Source organism: Gracilinanus agilis, chromosome 2, assembly GCF_016433145.1.
Source record: "Gracilinanus agilis isolate LMUSP501 chromosome 2, AgileGrace, whole genome shotgun sequence".
In the NCBI taxonomy this organism is placed as follows: domain Eukaryota; kingdom Metazoa; phylum Chordata; class Mammalia; order Didelphimorphia; family Didelphidae; genus Gracilinanus; species Gracilinanus agilis.
Genome location: NC_058131.1, coordinates 601,995,991 through 602,013,254, shown reverse-complemented (window position 1 = coordinate 602,013,254; position 17,264 = coordinate 601,995,991). Strand labels below are relative to the sequence as shown.

The window sequence follows — 17,264 nt, the reverse complement described above, 5'->3', positions numbered from 1 at the left end:
CAGTTTCTCATTTTGTACCACAATGCCTATCCTTGCTGGTTTACCTCTTTCTGGTTAAATTAGCAAGTATCTCTTTCCTGTTCTCTCCAGCTCACTGAGGTGTAGATTGGGACCCTACACTTTTTTTCCCTCTTGAGGAAGAGAACTTTTGGTCCAAGCATTCAATTTTCTTAAAAATGAAATTCCAGAAGTTGTTTATTATAAAAATCATAGTCTTAGCCTTGTGGTATGGATATAACTATGTAAATTAAAAGAAAATAATAACAGAACATTATACTCACATAGTATCCCCCATATTATGTATTTTAATATGTATATTATCCTTTGTATGTATCAATACAAAGTAAACCCGAGCAAATATCTCTGTCTTAAAGGAGAAGAGGAAAAAAGAAAATATGGAGCACAAACAGATTAAGTGACTTCCTTAATGATTAGAATCCAGGTCTCCTGACTCTTCCTAGAGTATTAAACTTCTGTTGTGATTCTTTCTACCTGCAGAAAATAAGCGCTACTTTCTTAGCAAAATGGTAAAAATCCTACCATTAATGGAGAGGTCGAGCATGGAAGTTTTGTAATGACGGGAATAAATTCTCAGACCCAGATGATGACCCAAAATTCAGTGAGGATTTTCCCAAAAAAATTTCTTTTCATTTGTACCTCTTCCAGAATGTCTAATATCCCAGACAAGATTTACTTCTTTTATATCCTCATATTCTTTCATAGTATATATCCCAAGTCAGTTTTAGGGCCTATATAGATTTTTTTCATTTATAATTTCCAAGAGATTCTCCCTTTGCCTAACAGAAGAAGCCTTCCCTGATCATTCTCCCCAGTGAGTAAATCCTTTTCTGAACATATCATAATTTTAAATTTAATACAAAACTAATCCATATCCTTAATGGCATACCTTCAAGGTACCAATTTGTTGGGGATTTATCTACTTCCAAGTACTCCCAAGCACTCTAGCAATCCCTCAGCAGTCATATATGTGTTTCAGTATTTTTAATTATATATCTATCTTACATGTTATGTATAATCATGTGTGTTCTTGTATATGTTTTTCCCTTGTTTCCCTAGTTATATTGTAACCTCCAGAAGACTTTCTCCATTGTTTTGTAATACCTCACAGTCTCCAGCAGAGGGTCTGGCATACAAACGGATTTCAAAATCAATTGATGGTACAGGCAAATTCCTAAATCCATGCTAGTATTACATCTAGATATTGTGCCCTAAACAGAGCAAACTAAATAAAATAGAAATAGAAATCCAATTGTTATCTTGCTCCTGGTATACATGGCCACATCATGCCCTCAATCCTGCTTTGTGATTTTCAGTCAAATATGTGGATAGAGGACCCCATGGGACATTCAGAGAGATTCCACAATTTCTAATCATTCATATTCAGTCTGGACTCATGTTACCTTCTGATCTTTCTTCTGTCTGAGAATTGTGAGTTGAAAAAGAAAAGAAAGGCTACTGAAATTTCAGGATTGATTATGATTGAAAAATGGGACGTAGAGGTTCGTACCATTAAGATCCTGGAGATTTCGGTAACACACATATCCTTCTTGCTACTCTTCAAAGCCTCCCTCAAGTATTATTGTGGCAAAATTCTTCCCCAAGCACTTGTGTGTTTTGTTTATTTCTGTTTTGGAGCCACAAGCAGAGGTAGACAGCTAATGAAATAAAAGAAAGCAGCTCACACTAATAGAATACTTGGTGGCTTTATATGGTGATTTCTGGCCAGTGATTATAGAATTTTAGAGGGTAAGAGAGACCTTGGAAATCATCCAGTCAGGCCTTGCATTTGACTGCATGGGCTGGTGGGAAAACACTGATTAGGAATCAGAGAGAGGAGCTAGGTGAAAATCCTACTATCTTTTAAACTATGTGACCCTGGACAAATCATAATTTCTCTGGCCTCAGTTTCTTTATCTGTAAGAGAGGGAGCATCACACTAGATTATTTCTAAAGTTTTTTTCCATTTGGAAATTCTACAACTCTCCTTCCCAGATGAAGGAACTATGCCCTAGAGAAGTGAAAGAAGTTGCCCAAGGTCATTCAAACAGAACTAGGACCAGAAGCCAAGTCTCTTGGCTCCTCGTCCAGTGAACTTTCCACTCAATTACTATCTCCACCATTGCCTGCCTTTTTCTTACATTGAGCCAGGAAATCTAGTTTCAAGTGGCCCTTGGCAAACTATGTAATTGACAGGAAAATGGTTTTAATGAAAGGGTAAAGTTGGCAGGGGTGAGCTGGTAATGAGTCTAGACTGTATTATATGTAATTGTATGTGTGATGTTTCCATTGTACTTTGCTTCTTTTCAGTTTCTCTCCACAAGTGCTCCACACTGTGCTGAATGAATAGGATTCAAATCACTTTTAAAAACTGGAAAAGTGCCTCCTTCTTCCCATTAGCCTGTGTGTTTGCCTCTTTACTATCCCCCGGGGATCTTATTGTACATCCTAATTATTATTTTCTCTCCAATTGTCTGTGTCATGTTGTGCTTTGGCTGCCATTATGCCAAGCCTTGGTTTGTACGCTAAGTTGACAAGAAGGATGCAGGGTGCTTGCAGGAGTTCTATTGAATAAACATTTAATGATATACTGAAAGTCTAAAAATAAAAAAAAAGCTTTCATCATTATCATAATTCCTTTGTACTCACCCAGGATAAGCAGACAAATAGATAGATATAGATGATAAATAGTGATTTATAAATGATAGATAAAATGATACATAGATTACTAATAGATATAAATAAAATAGATGGTACCTATATGATTGTTTGGTAGATATAGATAATAAATTGAAGATACACAGGTGAGAGAGAAAGAGAGAGGGGAAGAGGAAGAGACAGAGAGAGAGAGAGAGAGAGAGAGAGAGAGAGAGAGAGAGAGAGAGAGAGAGGATTTAAGAACCTACAATGTGCCAGGACCAGGACCATCAAGAAAACTCAAAAGTATTTTGTAGTCTTTCCAACACTTTCTTAATAAGGAAGCAATAGTGATCCCTCTTTTACAAAGGAAAGAGCCATTGCAAAAGACAGAAACACTGTGTGACATGCTTCAGCATTTTAATAGCTTGGCAAATGTGCCCACCTAAGTCCTAATCTATTTGGTCTTTGATCACCTAATAAACAAAAGGATCTCAGAGAGCAAGCAGTAGCTAGTGTGAAGTCTCTGAAGAGTTCAAAGACTGTTAAAAATATGCTAAATACTACCTTAAGTGAAGAGAACAGTGCTCTGATGGGGTGGGGAAATTTTTTTAAAGCAACAAAAGATACCACCCCTACCAGCAGTAATGGAGTAGATACAAATATAAAAGTATGTATTTCTATCAGCACAACTAACAAAATCACGCACATGGCAGAATATACTTCATCACATGTAAATGAATAGGAATGGAAGATTCTAAAGAAATTTGGGGAATGGAGTAGCATAGTCAGATGAGGCTGGTCTGGAAGGATTTCATTAAAAAAGATTTTAAGGTGAGTCTTTGGCAGGGTTTGATTGGAGGGAAAGGAACTCTTGAGTAGAAAAAAGTGAGATGGTTAATGATTAAGACATAAGAAGCAAAGAGGGAACAGAGAAGTGTTTGCTTCCTGGACCAATGAAAACAGGTCTAGGTACAGTGGGAAACAATTAGAGATGAAAGAAAAGCAATTTCCACAATGTCTTACAAGCCCTGCTGGGGTTATTACATGGATTGAAAGGCCAGAGGTAATTGAAATTGTCAAATCCTAAGAAGCATCTTATTAACATCATCTATCTAATTCTCATCACCACTAAAGCAGATTACGTAAGAAAGTTTATTTCTATTTTACTAATGGGCAAACTGAGGCCTCTATAATAAAAGAGATTTGCCTCAGGTCCCTTATCAGGCAAACAAAATGCCAAATCCTAAATCTGAAACCTCCAAATACTTGATTCTATGCACTAGAATTTATACAAACTATCTCTGGTTCCTAAAAAACAGTTAGTTGAGTACCTCATGGAATATTATTTTTTTAAATGGAACATAAAAGTGCATGCAAAGCAGACATAGCCCTAGGGTGGGGGGGTTGTGTTTGTATATGTGTTTTAATGAAAAACATTTTTTATACCATTTGCTTTGAAGTTGTGACCCACCTTGTGTTCCATATCTTGGAATGTACCTCACTGATCTGGCATTCATAGAAGAAGGAACACCCAATTATACAGAAGATGGCCTGGTAAACTTCTCCAAAATGAGGATGGTGAGTTTTTAATGTTTATATCTAAGGGAAGTCAAGAGCTAGGAGAGAAGTATTGATTCCAGAAGCAAACATGCCTCCTGGCCTTTTGCTGAGTGATATGCAGCTTAATGAAATGAATGACACCCAACTAGTCACCAGTGGAAGGGGTGAAAAGATTGAGTTGTAGGTGGTCGGACACACAGTCAGCAAAAAATGCACAAAGCCTCCAGAGAGTCTATGGCCAATCATGTAGGAATAGAAGTCCTACTTGTCATATATGACCAATCAGGAGTTATTCCCTATTTTCAACAAGAAAAAAAAAAATATATATATATATATATATATATATATATATATATTCAGCAAAATACCATAAGGCTTGATCCTCTACAAGGATCCCCCAGGTGCAGAAGGAAAACTTTGCAATAAAACTAAAACTCATCAGTTATTCAGAACTGATCATACAATTTAGTGACTCATTTATTTAATTTGACAAAAGATATTTCTTTACCTTGGGAATGATCAGTTCTAATTTTGACTAATTTAATCAGCCAGAAGGACAAAGTAGTGTTTACCATTCTTTAGCCACCTTCTTTAAAACCTACAAAAATATTCTCTTCAATTCCACAAACATTTATTCAACAGGCTACTTACTATGTGGAAGACACTGTGGAACTGGGCATACATAATCCAAAGATAAAATGAAACTCCCTGTCCTCAAGGAGCTTACATCCTACTTAGAGAAAACAATATATAAACAACTGAGTATATCCTGAGTAAATACAAAACAATTTGGTGGGAGGAAGAAATACTTCTAAAACTGGGAAGATCAGGAAATTCATTTTTATGCCCTGTTAAAGACCCTTAACTATTGTTTGAGACTATACTATGAACATCCATTTTATATAAATCAATTTTTACATGAATAGCAGATACCTTGTGTCTCTAAAATACACTGTAGCCAAAGGATTCCATTTCTGCTGTATCCAAATTTAATCAGTATAATGTCCTATCAAGGCCGTTAAAATGAAGCTTTTGCCTCCACAGAAAGCATTAACATACTTACAGAGATTTGACACGTAGTGATTTTCCCTCAGAAGCAGGCTACAAGTCCAAAGACTGCCATTACCTGATATAATCTTCAAGGCAGTGAAATATGTTTCAAATATGTGTATGTTACATGGACTGACACCCAACTCAGCTGTTGAATTCCATTTTATTTTTTCTGCAATAACGCAGCAAAAGACCTTTTTTCAAAATTCTTTTTTTTTATCCTTATAGATATCCCATATTATCAGAGAGATCCGTCAGTTTCAGCAAACAGCCTACAAAATAGAACACCAAGCAAAGGTACGTTTTCATAACTTGCAGTTGGAGGTGGGGGGAGAGGGCAAGGTTGATTACATGACATGATGACCAGGACAACAACCTTGGATTCAAAAGAATTTGAGACCGAATCTTTCCCCTGACAAGTCCCACCTATGTGACCATGAGTGAGTCATGAATAGTTCAGTATCCCAAACAACTATGACTATAAGTTACAAATGAATGTCTCACCTGGATCTCTGTTCCCCAGACTGATAAAATCACGGATTGGGGTCAGAAAAATATTTCTTGGTTATTTTTAAAGTCACACCTTAGTCTTAACAACCTCAGGCTCAGTTGCCATACAGAATATCAATGAAATTAAGATATAAAAATAAGCCCTGGCCAAAGCTCAAATAGCACTATGCCTGAAAGAAAAAGAAAACAAAAGCTGATTGGAAATCAACTCATAAAAATGGTCTACATTTCTTTTATTTGTTTTTTTTTCTACACTCTGCTTTTATGAAAAATGAATAGGTAACAGGGCAAAAGTCTAATAGATTTTATTTAAAACGGTACCTTTTGTGATACGTCTCCCTTCCAACAGAATAATATTCCAAGTCAATTTAATTCACTTCCACAAACAATTATCAAGTACCTACTGTGTGCCAGGCCAAATACAAACATGAAAAGAAAACTGCTTCTAGCCTCAAGTTTATATCGTGGTGATGGTGAGCAGTTCAGTGATTCAATGAATAGAGTACCAGGTCTAGAGTTAGGAGGACCTGAATTCAAATATGACTTCAGATACTTCTTAGCTGTGTGACCCTGGGCAAGTCACTTATCCCCATTTGCCTAGCCCTTGCCCCTCTATCTAGAGTTGTTACTAAGACTGAAAGTAAAGGTTTTAAAAAAAAGGTTTACATTATAATGAGGGAATGCAACTTGTAGAGATAAAATAAACATATAAAGATATATAAATTAACTACAAAATCATGTTAGGCCAGAGGAGGGGTACAAGAAGATTCATAACTGGGGAAATCAAGAAAGACATCTTGTAAAAGATAGTATTTGAGCAGAGTCTGACCCAGAAGTACCACAAGATGCTAAATTATCTAAAATTAGATTATAATGAATATTCTCTCCTTACTTAAGTAGAAAGTACAGTAATACACCTTGGAAAGGTTTTTAACAATAAAGAATGAAACAAAAATGGTTTTCCAGTTTAGCCTCATTTCAAAAGTTTAATCAACAGATCATTCCAAGGATCACAGTGATTCAAATTATCCCTTGTATTTTTCCTTTGACTTCCCTATTTGTTTTTTAATCTGAATCTGTATTCATGTGAATTCTGATTATATTTTTGCTCAGGATTGGTTCCTGTGCAATTAAAGCATTGTCTGTTTTATAACTAATACCTCCATTATGGAAGAATGATTAACAAATTCATTCATTAGGGATATATTTGCATTTTAAAATAAATCATGAACATTTATTAGCTTAAGTAACTAAATCAAATTACAAATCAACAAATCATTACTGGGCTCCTGTTACATGTAAGGCAGTGTGCTAGACACTAAGAACTTATATTACATTAGTAGATATTCATGCATGACAATGTGAGCCAAGCCTAAGCCCTTGCTTATGGAATTTCAGCATCTTATGAAAACTCAAATACTTTATTCTCTACTGATGACCGATGATGGATTTAAATAAGAAAAGGATAGGCTAATAAAGTCATTACTTAGATTTTATCATTGAAATCACTAACCACCTCTAATTTGGTAATATAATGCTTTCATTTCTGGAGTGTTTAAGATTTCAGTGGTTTTACAGTGGAGAATAACCATAATTCTGATCTGACTTATTTTATTTTTTTTATTTTTTCAAATAAATGGATAAATTCAAATTGCCTTATACTGATAGCATCTCAGAGTGCCTAAAATATAATCCCATGCCATGGAATTACTATTCCAAATCCCTACTCCCAAAGGTGCTTTGGGAGGGTAAGTCCATGAAAGAGCTTCCTCTGAAGGACTGTTAATATAAATTAGTCAGCCAGACTTAATTAGCTTTTAGAAAGAGATGTTTACTTAATAATAAGAGTTGGTACAAAACATTACCCAAAAATGCCATAGTCAACAACTAAGACATCGAGTTCCAGGATAACGTGGGCATGATACATGTGGCAAAGAGGTTGCCTACAGCTGGAAGTCCATTTCTTCCATTGGTGGGGTATTCATGAAGTTCTCCTGAGGCATGGTGTAGCTGGGCTCTTTGTAGAGTTTTGAAGCTGCCTTTCTTCAGTGTGTCTAGTTTGTCCTTGCCTCCAGAGAGCTTGTCCTTGGCTCACTTCCACCAGTCACTGTTGACTCTGGGGAAGTCCCAGGATGATCATGAGAAGTCCAAATCTTCCAACCCTGTGAATTAATCAAGTTGTCCTCTAGTCAAGTGATTCCCTCTCAAGAATATTGACTGGACTGCTCTCTACTCTAGTCTGGCAGATGCTCAACGGTATCTGAACTGGCTCATTATTTTGTAGAAAAAAATCCACAGGGTGTAATCAGATTTCCTCAGCATGATTACAATGACTTTCAAGAACTCCTTTAACCTCCTTTAATGCCTTTGATTAATTGATTTATCAATTGATTCAAGAGAGGTTAAGATAGCTACTTTTGGTGGTGTACGGTGATTAATTGATTCAATCAAGAAGTCTGGGTGACCCCCACACTTACATTAGAAATTGGTAAAGTAATTCTTGCAGAGTCACTAACTAGCATTTCTAAGAACTCATGGATAATAAAAGTCCCTAGACTGAAAAGAGGTAAATTAAAACACATCTTTTTAAAAGATAAAAACGGATATGATCAATGGCCATAAGCCTATCATTTTACTTGAATTAAGAGTCTTTGTCTCCAAAACAACAGCCAACTCAATCATGACCAAAAGATTTTGTGGGATCCATTTTTTTTCTCTTCAAAATATACTTATTCTTTGCATTAAAATACCCAGCTAATTCCCTCTTCTCCCCCAATTAGATAAGGCATTCTTTGGGGGAAAAGATGTATTAATATATAAAATTATACCTTAAAATTATTATATATTTCTATTTATCAGTTCTTTCTCTGGAGAAGAGTAGTGGACCACATTTTTTATTCCTTCTGGTCTTTCCTTTGCCCATGTTTAGCCTATCACAAAGATTGGTACTTCAAAATTTCCTCTCTCTAGACTCTGGAGCAGCAGGTCATTTCTAATAGAACTGAATGAATTTTCATAGAGTCATAATATTTTAGATCCATGTAGACCTTAGGAATCATTGAGTTGAGATGCCCTCATTTTACATGTGAAAGCAAAATAAGAAAAAGGGTTCTTGCTTTTTTAAGTTTAGAAAGTTAAAAAGAAAAGTTGCACATAGTCTCCCAACCAGTTAATAACATAATCAGGATTAGAATCCAGAATACTTTGCCACATACAAAATTGCCAGCTTCAAATTAGTTTCTAAAACTTAATCATCAGTGGCACTGGCTCTTTCAGCCAGAGTTTACAGCATTGACATTTCAGGGCTTTCCCATGCTTTCAAGGAAACCAGTTAACCACATCTATTGGTAGAAGAGATGGGAGATGAAGATTATTACTGAACTTGTTAGAATTCTCAGTAAAAGTGCTTAGAGGGGCAGCAAGGTGATTCAGGGGATTGAGAGCCAGGTCTATCAACAGGAGGTTCTGGTTTCAAATCTAGTCTCAGACACTCCCTAGCAGGGTGACCCTGGGCGAGTCACTTAACTCCCATTGCCTAGGCCAGTGATGGGCAAACTACAGCCTGGGGGCCAGATGGGCCCCCTGAAATGTTCTACCCAGCCATTTGACATTTATTCTTAATCTGATGAATACAATGAGTAGGATGCAATACAATGAAACTTCAAAAGAGTTGCCTTGGAAACAGAATGACAGATGAGCATTTCCTTTCCTTTGGCCCCCTCTTTAAAAAGTTTGCCCATCACTGGCCTAGCCTTTACCACTCTTCTGCTTTGGAACCCATGCACAGTATTGATTCTAAGATGGAAGGTAAGGGTTTTTTTAAAGAAAATAAAATTAAAGTGTCTAGAAGAAATGGGTTTCTGAATACCTAGATGAATTTAAGTGGAATTATGAACCCTTCCAGGAAAGCCCTGATTCCCTAGGACAGTGATAAAGAACTTTTTAGAGACTGAATGCCCAAACTGCAACTCTCACCACATGGCTCTAGGAGGCTCCTTAGTGAAGTTCCAGTAAGACAGTTTTTAATTTTCCCCGCCCTATTCCATCCTGGAGAACTGGGTGCTCTCTAAGACATGGAGCTTTGTTTTTTTTGGGGGGGGGCAGGGGATAGGAATTGGAGGGTAACTAAGACCTTTGCACTGCTGTATAATCTGAGACAAAGTTTGGGGCGCATTCCTTTTCCCTTCCCCTTCTACCAACCCTTTTCAGAAAAATGTTGGGCCTCTGGCTAGAAGGCAGATACCTGAAACTATCTCCTGGCCTTATCTTCATTTACATATAAATCTGCCTTGTTATGGTCCTGTGCATTGGCCATGTCTGCATGATCTGATGTGCAATAGGGGAAGGGAGGAATTGGGAATTTGGGAAAGAATGGGGAGACAGAGCATTTCCCAGAAACCTATTGGCCTTAGTCCTCTTGTCCTGCCCCTGGTAGACCAGAATCCTTCCTAGGGCCTCTCTCAACTAGCTGGGTCCTGGAATGGGATGAGGTCAGGAAGGTTCATTCCCTCTGAAGACAAAGATCCTTCCCTGTCCTCTTCTTTCTCTTCCCCATTCTTCCCTCTCCCCCCCCCCCACCCCATGAAGATGATCTCTTCGATTCTTTAAAAAAAAATAGGGGGCAGTTGGGTAGCTCAGTGTATTGAAAGCCAGGCCTAGAAACAGGAGGTCCTGGGTTCAAATCTGGCCTCAGACACTTCCCAGCTATGTGACCCTGGGCAAGTCACTTGACCCCCATTGCCTACCCTTACCACTCTTCTGCCTTGGAACTAATAACACGGTATTGACTCCAAGACAGAAGGTAAGGGTTTTAAAATAAATAAACAAATTATTAGATAGATAGATAGATAGATAGATAGATAGATAGATAGATAGATAGATAGATAGATAGATAGATAGACAGGTAAACAAACAAACAAATAAATAAATAAATGAGTAGATGGGTGAATGAGATGGATAAATAAATAAAGTAAAATAAAAAATAAATAAATAGTTAAGCATTTCTATCCCTCTCTAAAGCCAGGGATCTGATTTATAGTCAGAGAAAGGTATCTTCTGCCTCTATTAAAAGTTCTACAGAACTTGTCTTCTAAAACCCCACCCTCCCACACACTTCACCGAGTTGCCAAATACAGATGTACTGCTGATTTCTTTTGAGCTGCTATTGGAGGTGGGTTCCTTACCAGAAATTGTAGCTCTCTGTTTTCCTCATTTCCACTGAAAAATAGAATTAGTTTCATTCCAAATCCTCTCTGGTTTTGTTTTATATATATATATATATCTGCATGCAAATTGTGGTAGTCTGAAATTCCTGCTGTCATGGGAAGAGGCAGTGTGGTATGGTAAAAAGAGCACACAAGCATTCAAACATAACACTTCTGGTACATTCTTAACACCATAAGTGCCACTCTTGCCAATGCACTCCCTCCGCCTGTGGGAGGATATTGAGATGACAGTCATGTGGGGAGCCTTCTGCTCTTAAGGCTAAAGGAGAGTTTATGTAGGATTTGTTTTTATCAAACCATTACCACTCACCTGGCAGACAAGCTCCATTTGGCCAAGAGCCAATTTGCCCAGGCTCCACCTCATTATGTTTAGCAGCAAAGGAGAGAGTTCCATTAGCAAATGGTCAATAAACATTTATTCATAATAATAATAGCTAATGCTTATGTGGTGCTCACCCTGTGTCAGGCACTGGGCTAAATGCATTACAATTATTATCTCTTTTGATCCTCACAACAACCCTGGGAGGTAGGTGCTATTATTATCTCCATTTTACAATCCGAGGAAACTGGGGCAAACAGAAGGTGAGTGACTTGACCGGAGTTACACAACTAGTAAGCGTCTAAGGCTGGAATTAAACTCAGATCCTCCTGACTCCAGACCCAGTGTTCTATCCATTTCTCCATGACACTGTGCTAAATGGTAAGAATATAAGAAAGGCATAAATATGGTCCCAGCCACCTACCTGGGGAGCATGCTGATAGAAAGGGTAAGCACTGTGAAAAAGGAATAAAGACCAACATCAATTAATATATTTGACCTTGACAAAAGAGGCAGGAATTGCTAGCGTTTGTTTTGTGCCTTTTTTGGCTGAGCAAAGTAGGGAGTGAGAAGAGTTTCTATGTGAGTATGAGGATGAAGAAGAAAACATGCTAAAAGAAGGAAGTGGGGATTTACAGAAGAGAGAATGTGGAGTTGTTGGCTTCAGTGCTCCCACTCCCAAAATTCACAATCTCCCTACGGTAAAAGAAAAACAGTCTGAGGTTCATAAGATGAAGATGTTTGAGGAGATCTTGGAACTTTTGGGAGATCAGGAACTCCTTTCCTCCCAACCCGGAGCTAATCCCAACCTGTCACAAAGAAATTTGCCTCAAGAAAAGGCAACTTTTCAGATCATGCTAGAAACCTTTCTTTAAAGAAAATGTCATGAATGAGTTAAGACCTTCAACTTTTAAATTCCTTTAAAGTAGATAGACTTCAGAAATGCCACCAAAATATCCTTTTACATCTTCATCCTTCTGTAATTAAATTTATTTTTCTTCAAGCATTAACATTTAAACTCTAAATCATAGGACCTGAAGGTAGTTTTTTCAAAGCTTTTATCTTATTCAATTCACTGTTTTCCTATTTTGTTTGATTACTAGTATTGTAAAAGTATTGTCTCCTACTGAGTTGTTTATTTTTTCACAGAAAATGTATAGTATTTCTGCTCTATTGTGGGTTTGAATAGGCTTTTGTGGGCTAGCTTATAAATCTAAACCACCCAGTTAGAGGATTGCCATTTCATTTTTTCAGGTAACACAATATTTACTGGACCAATCTTTTGTAATGGATGAAGAAAGCCTTTATGAATCCTCTCTACGAATAGAACCCAAATTGCCAACCTGAAGAGCAGACCAGGGAACCGCAGCTAAAGTGTATACATCCTATATGATAATGTACATACTTGTTTTGTTTCTCTTGGACACCCTAGATTTTCTTCTCAGTATGTGCTTCTCAAATGAAATAAAATCATTATCATTCTTAGATTATTACAGTAGGAGTGGAATACAAATTTTTGCACTGTTTAAGATTTCACAGCCCAACACTGTTTCCTGCAGTGCGTATTTCTTTCGAACACCTATATTATCCTTTTCTTTTATTCTCATGCTTCCTCCTCAAAAGAGGGAAAATGAACCAGTGTATAAGAAACCCTGCGCACCAATAATTGCTTCCTTTTTCCCCAGCCCAGATCCCTGTGGTTCTGATGGGTTAGCAATTCAGGCGCTTACCGGCATATTTTACCTAGTTGTTATAAATGGAGAAAACACACATATATGCATATACACACCTTTTGAAGTCAAATCATTTTAAAATATATATATATATATATATATTCCTGCTGGCAGTGATGTAATTTCAAAAGCAAATTTCAGGAAAAAAAATCCACTATTATAAAGAGTTCCCATCACTAAATAATCTTGATGGAACAGAGTAGTATTAGCTAGAATTCATCACTCTTTAAGAAGACCGCTATCTCGTCTGATACCATATCACTCATTGTCCTATTAATATAAGATAGCATGAATCACAGTTTAAATAAACTGATTGAGGTTCTATACCTTTGTGAGGAAAACTACCATCGGTGTAACTTACACAATCCATTATTTTTGTAGATTGTTGCCCAGAATTCATTTATAGTAGGGAACACGCAAAAAAATGTAACTTTTAATATTTCAGCTACATAACGATCATTACAGGCTTATGTTGAGATGCTCTAAATCTGTATACCTTGTGATAATCGGTACCATAATGTAGAACTAGAAGAATAATTATCAAGTGTTTTTATTGCATATACTGTAATCCTGTCTAAATACTTTCTAGCAGGAATATAGTAATGTAGTGCTTATTCTGTGAATACTACCATGTATTTTTTACATTGTACAGTATATAAAACACAGTTTAACTTCAAAGTGGCAGGCATGCTCCACTAAAACAAACAGAAGACTTTTGCTGTAAGCAATACCTAGTGGTATGAGAATTCTATTTCAAGTCCTAAAATATTTCAACTTACAGCTTGTTTGGAAAAAAGCAAAATTTCCATTTTTGTAAAAATATATGTTTCCTGATTACCTCTTGCTAATAAATCTATTCTATCTCAGGGTGAACAATGAGTTTAGACGTGTTTATCCTGGACTTTTCTTTCCCATTCAGTTCTACTCAATCTTTCTTTAACACCTTCTGTGAGGCTGGCATTGGGCAAGGTACTGTGAGGTATACCAACTATATAACACTGTCCCTTCCCTGAAAGAATTCCCAGTCTTACTGGGGGAAATGAGGCATACACAAAGAATAAGTAAATAACAAAAAGGGACAGTAGAGATGTGTGTCTGTTATGAGCCAGAGAGGTTGGCACCTTGCTTTGCTTAAGTGTCGGCTACACTTCTAAAAGATGAGCAAATATTTGCAGCTAGGTAGAGAAGATGAGTCAGGCTAGTTTATAAGTAGTCATCTTTGAAACTTGGGCTAAAGAACACAGAAAACAGATAATCTGGCAGCCAAAGTAGGAGCCTGAAGTACTATTAGAGTACCAAGAGCCCAGGAAAATATAGAGGCCAAGAGAACTGTTGCAGTAACCTATAAGGTGTTGTTTTTTTTCATTCATGTACTCAACAAATATTTATTGAAAGCAAACCATGAGCAAGGTGCTGTCTCAGGTGCCCAGGGGTCAAGAGAGGTACAGAAGAACATACATTCCATACCCTCAATGAGCCCCTAGGACCACAGAGGAGACAAGATACTTATAAAAACAAATTTAATAAAAAGTAGCCTGTGATAAGATCCAGCTAGGTGATAGTCAGTCAACAAATCTTTATTAGGTGCTTACTATGTGACAGGTTATTGTGCTAAGCACTGATGATAGAAAAAAAAAGGCAAAAAACAGTCCCTGCTTTCAAGGATCATACATTCTATTAGGAGAGACAACATGTAAATAACTAGTACATAGGAGATATATACACAGTAGACAAAAGTATACCAAGCTTTTCTAAGGCAATCGGCAGTTATATGTAATCCAAGCGGATCTCCTTGTTAGAGAAGGTAAAAGGACTTTTTTAGGTCTATCTGTTATAGCTTATTAGAGAGTATCAGTGGTCTTGAAATAAATTAAAAGGAATAATCCAGGAAGGAAACCAGAAAGAAAAGGATTCAAAGGGAGTAGAAGAAAATTAGTGTCAAGAAGCAGATAGCATTAGTAGAAATACTATATTCAGACCACAGGAAGGGATAGATAATCTAGCAGTATTCTTCCCTAGTCAGACCACATCTAAAGTATTTGTTTCTAATTCTGGTCACTATACTTTAAAAGGTGGGGCGACTAGGTGGCTCAATGGATAGAATGCCAGACCTAAAGATGGGAGGCGTTGGGTTCAAATCTAACCTCAGACACTCATAGCTATGTGACTCTGCTCAGGTCAGATAATCCCAATTGCCTCATCCTTACCACTTGGAACCAATTACCTTGGAATCAGTTTTTAGTACTGATTCTAAAATGGAAGATAAGGATTTTTTTAATAAAATAAATAAAAGATAAAGGGAATGTTGGCTGACTAGTGAATAGCCAGAAAACAGTGAATATATATATATATATATGCATATATATATATATGGTCTAGAAATCATAAAATATAAGGAACAATTGAAGAAAACAGTTTAGCCTGGAGAAATCTAAGGGGAGATATAATGCAACCTTCAAATATTTAAAGGGATGTCACATGGAAGATGAAGTTGATTTTGTTCTTTGTTGCTCTAAAGAAGCAAGACTAGTGGCAAGACATTACATAAAGGCAAATTAAAGTTCAATATAAAGATCCTTTGACTAAAGTCAATTTCCAATAGATAAGTGATAAAATGATGAGGAACCAAGAGTTTTCCAAAGATTTGAAAACTATCAACAACTATGTAAAAATTGTTCCAAAAACCTAATAAGGGAAATAAAAATTTAAACTAAGATTTTGCTTGTCACTCTTCAAACTGGTGGTTGATTTTAAAAGAGAAAGAGAAAGAAAAATAGTGTTGGATGGGCAGTGGGAAACTAGACACACTACCCACTTGTTGGTAAAGTTATAAATTGATCTATCATATCTAGAAAACAATTTGGAATTATGCAAGGAAAGTTACTAAACTATTCATCTCTTTTTAATACAGCAATATTACTTTTAGACTTGTACCCTCAAGGAGGTGATTGACAAACTGGTCCCATCAAAATATTTATGTTTCATTCTAGCAAAAAAAGAAGAAACAATGTGGATAACCATTATTTCACGAATATTTGGGAAAACTGTACTAACCTAATGTATGTGGGAGTGCGAGAATATAGTGAAATATTATTTGATCACAAGAAATGGAAAAATATGAGAAATTCAGAAAAACATGAGACTTTTACAAAACATTGCACAGCAGAAAAACTGCAACTAAGAGAACAATTTACCCAAAGACTACAATAATGTAAATGAAAGCAACATTAATGGTTGGCTAGACTCAGTAAATTTAGTTTTTAATATTGGTTCCAGAGAACAGATGATGTAACATGCCTACCTCCTCTTGGTAGAATGTGGGAAGATTATGGATGACAGATGTTACAAACCCTGACAGATGTGGTCACTATGTCAGTGTTTTTTCCTAAAACTTACTTTGTTACAAGGGAACATTTCATTGTGTGTATATGTGGAGGGAGTGTTGAATTGAGAACTGATTGTGGTGTAAAAAAAAAAAGGCATCAATAAAACTTTTAAAAAAGAATGTTCTTCTAATCAGAGCTGTCCAACAATATAGACAAAGCTACCTCATGAAGTAGTGAAGCTCTCTAGTCATCGAAAGGAAGCAGAGGTTGGTTGACCATCTGTTGGAGGTGCTGTACAAGGGATTCCTGTGCTTAATAATTAGACTAGATAATCTCTAGGGTTCCTACCAAAAAGTTTAACAGAAGATTTTCCTTTATAAGAAAAAAATCATATCTAAGAAATTGCTAAACGGATTTAATCTTTAGAATGTTCACCTGTCCATAAGTCTAGGGGCTAGGGTAAAAGCTACCAGTATTGTATCAGAGCTTTGAAGGGAAAGTGTCCTACACACATATTAGTAGAGTGAAGGAGGAATATTTTGAAAACACATTCCAGAAGTGAGAGGAGACTAAATATCTTTCTCTTTAGGCATGGAGTAATATTAGGGTGGTAGTATATGACTTCCCCTCTCTCTCTCTGTATTTCAGAAAGTAATCCCAAATAATTTGAATAATCTTACACAGCTATCTCAGGGAGAATCACAATGAACTAAGAGTCAATGGCAGAGATGCCAAAACGCTTTTTCCAAGCTTCTGAACCATGAGAATCATTAATATAAACAGAAGCTATACCATTCAATTGAAGGAAAGAAGACATCAGACTGAAAAATTAATGAGTCAGAATAGAATGAGAGAGAGAGAGAGAGAGAGAGAGAGAGAGAGA

The 17,264-nt window shown here is 36.6% G+C and overlaps 1 protein-coding gene across 1 annotated transcript in view; it reads left to right on the top strand.

Moving 5' to 3' along the window:
* Nucleotides 1-12,669, top strand: part of RASGRF1 (Ras protein specific guanine nucleotide releasing factor 1) — a 204,311-nt gene extending 191,642 nt beyond the window's left edge. Inside the window, exons 25-27 of the mRNA XM_044660151.1 lie at nt 4,119-4,236; nt 5,497-5,565; nt 12,577-12,669. Of these exons, the coding sequence (XP_044516086.1) occupies nt 4,119-4,236; nt 5,497-5,565; nt 12,577-12,669 (280 nt within the window). The remainder of the gene's footprint in view (nt 1-4,118; nt 4,237-5,496; nt 5,566-12,576) is intronic.
* Nucleotides 12,670-17,264: the final 4,595 nt, after the last annotated feature.